Source organism: Lipotes vexillifer, unplaced genomic scaffold (assembly GCF_000442215.2).
Source record: "Lipotes vexillifer unplaced genomic scaffold, Lipotes_vexillifer_v1.1 scaffold433, whole genome shotgun sequence".
NCBI classification, from domain to species: Eukaryota; Metazoa; Chordata; class Mammalia; order Artiodactyla; family Lipotidae; genus Lipotes; species Lipotes vexillifer.
Genome location: NW_006774285.1, coordinates 397,718 through 405,465, shown reverse-complemented (window position 1 = coordinate 405,465; position 7,748 = coordinate 397,718). Strand labels below are relative to the sequence as shown.

General features: G+C 56.7%; 1 protein-coding gene across 2 annotated transcripts in view; it reads left to right on the top strand.

The window, feature by feature from the left end:
- Positions 1-1,907: 1,907 nt before the first annotated feature.
- The window catches only part of SEPTIN4 (septin-4), a 9,817-nt gene continuing 3,976 nt past the window's right edge, over positions 1,908-7,748 (top strand). Inside the window, exons 1-5 of one of the 2 annotated variants that reach the window (XM_007449062.1) lie at positions 1,908-1,967; positions 4,118-4,411; positions 4,753-4,846; positions 5,286-5,372; positions 5,876-5,999. In XM_007449062.1, the coding sequence (XP_007449124.1) occupies positions 1,908-1,967; positions 4,118-4,411; positions 4,753-4,846; positions 5,286-5,372; positions 5,876-5,999 (659 nt within the window). The remainder of the gene's footprint in view (positions 1,968-4,117; positions 4,412-4,752; positions 4,847-5,285; positions 5,373-5,875; positions 6,000-7,748) is intronic. The other variant, XM_007449063.1, reaches the window with a different exon arrangement.

Genomic DNA, 7,748 nt, shown 5'->3' with positions numbered 1-7,748 from the left:
GCCTGCCACAAGCACATTATGCTGAGTGTCAGGGCCTCCAGGCCCTATGCCAGCTTCTCCCAGTCTGGAAGCCCCCTAGCCTTTGCCCTCTGCATTGGGAAGCACAGGCTGTTTACAGCAGAAGGAGATCCGTGACCAGCCTGTGGGGCAGGATGTTGGCTGTGGGCAGCCTCCAGAAAGGAACTCCCCGGGCCCTGTGGAATCAGAAGCTTCCAGGTCTAGAAAGGCCAACCTTTTGGGCTCTTCTCTCTCAAGCTGTGTCCAGGCCGAGGCCCAAGTCTTGGCCAGGGAGCCTTGGTGACACTGTGACCTTCCCCAAAGGGGCGCCTGCCTTTATCCCTGCCCCCATCCTTCTCCTCACACGGGGATGGACAGACTGATTGTGCCAGGGACGGAAGCCTGGGGGAGCACTGATTGTTCTTAGTGCCAAGTGTCCCTAGTGCAGGGGCCGAGAGGGGCTTTTTCTGCCACACACTAAGTTCAGTTCAGCTGAGGTCCTGGTGCTTCAACTTGGCTGAGGCCACCCTGTTCCTCTGTATTTAGAGGCACCCTGTCACCACCAGAGTCCTCAGCCTCAGGCCCCTGCCTCAAGCCAGCCCAGTCCTTAAGCTGACTGGGTTCATGTCAAGCCAGACTTCTCTATGAGGGTCACTTTGTGAAAGGAGATCAGGCACCCAGCTGCTTCAGAGATCAGGGGGGAGAGCTCCCCAGCCCAGGAGCCCCAGGGCTTTTTAATTGGCATGCAAAAAGAAGGACTTGGCTAACATTAATAACCATCCTGTGACTTGAGATGTACCTTCTCTCCCCAGGTTCAAAGCAGCTTGAGGTATCTGTCATCTGGGAGTGCTTTCTTTCCCCAGCCTTCCTGGGAGGCAAGGAAGGGCCATTCACAACTGGACATTAAGGCCCTGAAATTAAGACACTATTCAAATCACAAAGGGTATTTCTAGCCAAACCAGAAACACTGGCCTCCTGACTCCTAGTCAAGTGCTCCATCTGCACACTCCCAGTTAGGTCCCTCAGTTTGTCTCCCACCTAATCGGCAACTTTGAAGCCTCTGGGATCCCAGCCTCTGCTTGACCTGAACTCATGCCCCTCAGAGACCAAGTGTTAGCAGCTCCCCTGCTGACTCTCTGAAAGTGATGGGGTGAAGAAAGTGATACAGGTCCCCATGAGTCAGAGGTCAGGTATCCTAGGATGGAAGGAGTCCCTGCAGCAAGGCCTCTCTGTGGCTGGGACTCCCTGCAGGGAAATCTAGGGGCGGATTTCTGAAGGCAGTGCGGTTCTGCACTGAGAGAACACAGAGGGACGCTGGGAAGAAAAGTGGGGCCGTTCCTAAGAGAACATACACCCAGGGGATTATAACTTCAGCACTGCTTGAAGTTAGGGTGAAAGAGATTGGAATCCTTTGGGACTGGAGTCTCCTGGGTAGCTGCCCCATGTACTGATGGACCAGGTCACCTTGGGGACAGGTCTCAACCCTCTGACAGGCCTCAGTGTCCTTGGGGGTTACAGGAGAGGCCAAGTGGATCAAGAGGCTGTGTTGCAGACAGACTTGGGAGGCTGGTGCTGTGCCCATCGGGGTAGGCAGCGGGCGGGCATCACGGAGGAGCCAATCAGAGGAGGAGGGGACTGCAGAAAAAAACGAGTGCTCCTGCTGCAGCTGAGCTGTGCTTGGAGGGTGGGAGCCACGGGAAGGGAGGAGGAGGGGTTGGGGAAGGACATTCCACAGGCTTTTTTGGCCCCTGACAGACACAGCGGGGTCAGAGAGAAAGGGAAAGGAGCAAGTCAGGACGCTGGATTCCAACAAGAGCATCAAGACCAGACTGTTTCTGTGTGTGAGGAACTTTTCTTGGGAGATAAAATTAGACCTAGAGCTTGCTGACAGGGAGTCTGAAGCGTGGGACATGGACCGTTCACTGGGATGGCAAGCCAGTTCTGTCCCTGAGGACAGAACTGCAGCTGGGGTAAGGTGCTGTTCTGGGAGATGCGTGGACCCGCCCTGTCTTCCCCCTGCATTGTCTGGGATTGGGGCTCAAAGTCAGAAAACGATTTGGTCACTGGCGGAGCTGGGGGCAAGGAAGGACAGACAGGAGGTGAGGTCCCTCGTGTCCTAACTCCTTGTCTAGAGCCCCTGTGGGCCCCTCCGTGCTGATGAGCAGCTCCCTGGCATGGAGAGTGGTACTGGGTTCCTGGTGACTCTACTTAAAGATTGCAAGGGCTGGGGGTCTCCCTCAGTGCCTTCCTTTCTCCCTTCCTTGCTGCCCCACTGCTCAGTGCCCCTGGGGAAACCAGGCGGAGTGCAGTCCTCTCTCTCCCACCCTCAGCCTGACCCCCAAACCGACTGCTGGGTCACTGTGGGGTTGTGCAGAGGGGCAGGATTTCCCCGAATTCCCCAGACTCTTCAGCTGCCCCCGCCAGCCCCATCCCTTCTCTGTTGCCATATAATTAATCGTCCAAGCTGGGACACTTTGCAGAGTGAAAAGGGGCAATTATGCCAGAACATCAAACATAAACTGGGGTGTATGGCCACCCCACCGGCCCCCACAAATACTATGGGTAAGAAAAAGCCTGTTGGGTCAGGCTTGCCTCAGGACTGTCTCTTCTGGCCACTTGGCCCCTACCTGCTGGTTCCAGTTTCCGTCTAAAAGGCCCCTTTTCCTGTCTAGGCAAGCCCTGGAGACTACGGCTATAAGCAGGTATGGGGACTTGAGAGGCGACAGCCTGGAAATAGCTCTTAGGGGGCTTTCCCCTCTAGCCTCCCCCTCTAGTCCCTTCCCTCTGCATAAACCTGGCAGCGTGACTGCATCCCTCAGTTCTTCCCTTTGTAAAACGGGGGCCTGCAGGAAGACCGTGGCCATGTTATCTCCCCTCACCCTGGCTGGGACTCCACAGTGGTCTGGGGTAGCCCCCACTGGCTTGGCTGATTCCCAGAGGGTGAGTCAGCCTGTGAAGCCGGCCCTTGTCCGTTGTCTGGGGGAGGCACGTGGGTTTTGTGAGGCCGAGCTGAGCCCAGCACCGCCAGGCACTCCACAAAGGGGGCTGGCCCCAAAGGAGAGAGAGGAAGCTTTAGGGTCTGGAGCTGAGGGTCAGAGTAGGGGTGGGGGCAGTGACCTGCCTTCCCAGCTGGAGATGGAGTGGAGCAGGTCTCCACAGAGGAGCCAGCCCCCCGCTGCCTGCCACCCGTGCGGTTCACAGTTGAGACCAGACCCCCTGCCGCACTGCAGGCTAAAGCCTATCTCTGGGCACAGGGGGCAAGGGGCAGCTGCGGGTGCTTCCCCCTATACACCCCTCACAGTTGGGGGCTGTCAGAAGTGTCCTGCCGTCCTCCCTCACCTGGTCCCTCCCAGCTCCCCTTCACCCACACTCAGCATCCACTGGCAGGTTTCCCCTTCGCTCCTGGGGCCCAGGCTCAGGCTCTGTGTGGCTCCGTGTCTGGAATGAGGGGGGTCAGGTCAGCTGTACTGAGTTCTGGGCAGTGAGTCCTGGGGAGTGAGCACCTCCAGTAGAGTCTGCACCTCAGTCCCAGAGCTCAGCGACTGCAGTGACAGGAGGCGAAGAGACCCCTGCTGGCTCTTGATCTGCCTGGGGCTGGCAGCTCCCTTCTCCCCTCCCTCATTCCTTCCTGCCCCTACCCCATTCTGGCTGTCTGCACTCTCCTTGAGTCCTGAGCCACAGTCTCCTCTCGGCTCTAATGCCTCTGTCTGCTCGCCTTCATTCAGCCTGACTTCCTGGCCTTTGGGGCAGTCCCTGGTCCTGGCTTGGAAGGGCAGCCTCAACAAGCACCCTGTTGAGAGGGACCATTGGGACTGGAGCTACTCAGTTCCCAAACTGGAGCAGTTTGCAAGGGCTCTGGGGGCTGCCCAGGGCTGCTGCTGGACCCCAGGGCCTTTCCTGACGTCTTGGACCCTTGGACCAGGGAGGCATGTGAGCAGTTGCGGGAGGGATGGTGAGCGCTTCCTCTGGCTTGGCCGCCTGTGCAGTTTCTTTCCCTTGTAACCATAAGTGCTTTCCTTTCTCCCTCTCGCCTTCTCCTGTCTTCCTCCTTCATTCTTCCCTTCCTGACACCTGCCCGCCTACCCCCCCCCCCCCCCCCCCCCCCGCCCCGAACCCTCAGATCAAGCACTTTCTGGAGGACGCGGAGGATGCAGAACTGAACAAGTTCATGAAGGACTTCCCCGGAAGCGAGACCTACCACCAGCCAGAGGCCAAGACCTGGGTGTCCAGGCCCCAAATCCTGGAGCCGAGGCCCCAGGCCTCGGACCTCTGCCAGGATGACCTGGAGTTCAGACCCCCTTCGTGGCCCCAGCCCTCTGACGGCCAGCAGTGCATCTCTGCCTCAGCCCCTCTCAGCCCCTCAGCCCGGCCCCGCAGCCCGTGGGGCAAGCTTGATCCCTATGACTCCTCTGAGGTAGAGCCTCCAGCCCTGCCTTTGTCTTTCAGTGGGCTGGTGCAGGAGGACCCAGGGAGGGAAGAGAGGGAGCCCGAGCGTGTGTGTACGTGCACGTGTGTGTGTGTGCGCGCGCACGCATGTGCGTGCTGAGCTGGAGCCCCTCTCTGTCCTGTGTTGGCCCCAACTCTGTGGTGTCACCCCCCAGGTATGTTGGAAACTGACAGTACGAGCAGGGACAGGAGCCCAGCTGGTAGCCCAGGTGGGGCCTCAAAGGAGGTGGCGCTGCTCTTTAAGGCTGGCGTTGGGTCCTGGGCTGCTTCTGCCTCTATCCTGATGCACTCTGCCTTCTTGTCCACTAGGATGACAAGGAGTATGTGGGCTTTGCCACCCTTCCCAATCAAGTCCACCGAAAGTCCGTGAAGAAAGGCTTTGACTTTACCCTCATGGTGGCAGGTAGAGCAGGGGTGGGGCAGGGCAGGGCTGGGCAAGAGGTGTCTCAATTGGGGATGGTCTATATGTGGGGAGTGGGCATGGGTAGGGCTGGAGAAAGCCAGGGGCTGTGCCTTTTTGCAAAATAGCTGGGAGACGCGGGTGGCCAAAAGTATGTATATGTTGCAGGGGAGGGGGTGGTGACAAGGTACAAAGAACATTTAACCCTCAGCTTTCTAGTAGTTCCCTTTCTCTGTGTGACCTTGGGCAATCTCTTATCCTCTCTGGGCCTCATCCGAATGAGAAGGCTGGACGAGCTCTTCCAGCTCTGCTGTAGTTTAGTTAGTCTCTTCCCAATTAGATAAGAGAGCGGCTGCCCCCGCAACCCTGCCACCGTGGTCCGGCGCGGTTGCCTCTTGGTTACAGATCTGATTTGGTGCCTCTGTCCTCTCTCCCCTGTCAGGAGAGTCTGGTCTGGGGAAATCCACTCTCGTCAATAGCCTCTTCCTCACTGATCTGTACCGGGACCGGAAACTCCTCAGTGCTGAAGGTGAGGAAACGAGAGGAGCATGGAGACAGGCAGGCAGAGCTGACTTGGGAAATCGAACTGAGTGCAGGCTCTGAGGGATGGGACCTTCCCCAGCACGCAGGAAGCCATGGCTTCCTAGAGAGACTGCTGGCATCTCTCTGTAGGCCTGTTTGGCCTGGAAGCCCACCAGCCGGCTCCCTAAAGATTTGGGTGCCGAAGCAGGGCAGGGACCAGAATCCTGCTCTTGGAGTGAGTCTCTGACCCCCAGAGGATTCCAGGAATCCAAGAAAAGAGCCGGGAGCAGAGAAGAGGCTGGGGCCAGAGCCAACAGCCACCGGAATTTCCTGTGTTGGGAAATGTGCTCCTTGCTGGTTCCCAGAGAACAGGCCCCAAGGCAGCCCCCGGGGGCGGGAAGGGGGGCAGTGTGGGTGAGGCGGTCTGGGCAGCACTGGCTGGGGTGGGTGGTGTGTCCTGACTGGGCAGGTCCTTGCCCTTGCCCTGGCCTCAGTTTCCCCCTTCTCCAGAGAGGATCATGCAAACAGTGGAGATCACTAAACATGCAGTGGACATAGAAGAGAAGGGTGTGAAGCTGCGGCTCACCATTGTGGACACACCGGGTTTTGGGGATGCGGTCAACAACACAGAGTGGTATGTCTGACCAAGCACAGCCCCTGCCCCGGCCCCCACCAACTCCGTACACACACACAGGGGCGCACATAGGCTCAGACACACCCACAATTGTCAAGAAGAAGGGGTTTGTGCCCTCGACCGTGCCACTGCCCTTTACCGGACAGCTGTCTCCTCTGTAAAGTGAGAGGGAAGGCCTTGGAACGGATGATCTCTAATGTTCCGTTGACTTGACCCACAATTCTAGAATGGGGTTGAGGACACAGATAGGAAAGAAGAGCCTCAAGAAAGCAAACACATGTGAAAACGTGCAGCACAGAGCCTGACACATAGTAGGTGGTCAGTAGTTGTCACCCTCCCTCCTTCCATTCCTTTCACCAGCAACATTTTAGGTGCTACAGGCAAGTTACGAAAGACGTGAGAGTGCGTGGAGGGAGGGGTGAGGGGAGAAATAAGAGGCAAAGGGAGAGCATGGGTGGAACTTTGTTTAAACTCCCGGGACCCTCTAGGCCACCTGCCAAAATAAAAGGTGGCTTGCCAGCCCCACCGCAATCATCCCTGACATTTTTTTCAGGAACTAGAAGGATGCTTAGATAATGGTCAGTCAGACAGACCTGAGTAGATGAGGAGGAGAATGGGTGGTAAGGACAGGAGAAAAGGTGATGCCTTTGATGAGGGAGCTAGGCAGGGTGGTGCTGAGACACCTAGACTGAGAGTTCAGATCTTGATGCAGCATTTAGGAACTGCGTGATCTTGAGCAAATGACCACATTCCCATTTCTTCAACTGAAAAATGCTGGCCTTACCACCTCACCCAGTTGATCTGAAAATCAACCCAGAAAGATGCATGTGAATATGCATTAAAAACATACAGTTTTGAGCTTCCCTGGTGGCGCAGTGGTTGAGAGTCCGCCTGCCGATGCAGGGGACACGGGTTCGTGCCCCGGTCCGGGAGGATCCCACATGCCGCGGAGCGGCTGGGCCCGTGAGCCATGGCCGCTGAGCCTGCGCGTCCGGAGCCTGTGCTCCGCAACGGGAGAGGCCACAGCAGTGAGAGGCCCGCGTACCGCCAAAAAAAAAACAAACAAAAAAACATACAGTTTTTACAGGGCTGTGTACATTATACTCATGAATATTAAGATGATAATTTCAGGATCAGTGAAACATAAAAGTGTGGGGTCCCCTGTTCAAAATGATTAAGAATTTCAGCATGGCCACAGCAGAGAATAAAGCAAATGTGGGCCTCTCTGAGCGCAGGGCCCCGGTATGACTGCACGGGTCACACGTCCAGGAAGCTGACCCTGGGCAATTGCCTCACAGACTGATCAAACCCTTACGGACCTTTCTGTGCTCTGAGCCACTACCCCCTCCATTTGTGCTTGATCGTTACAACACGCGACTTTCGGCTCAGCACACTTGGTTCATCTCCAACTTCATGATCTAAGCCTTGAGGGGAGGCCACTTCTTATATTCTTGCCACACACTGTGCTGGTACACGGTGCATGGTCTCTGTAAATAGTCCTGCTGGATTGAGGTGGTCTCCAGTCATCGCCACCCTTCCGGATCGGGGACTACGTCTCAGCAAACTGGGCTCGCCCTGAAACTCGAGCCCCAGCCAGCACCTGCTTCCTACTTTAGCAAGTATCACTCCCTCCTTCATTCAGTCTACTCACCTCCTCTTGCCTTCCATAATAATAATAATTTCACTTGCCTGGCACCTCACAGTTTACAGCGTACCACCACATGTTCTCATTTAGTGAAGCAGCAGGAA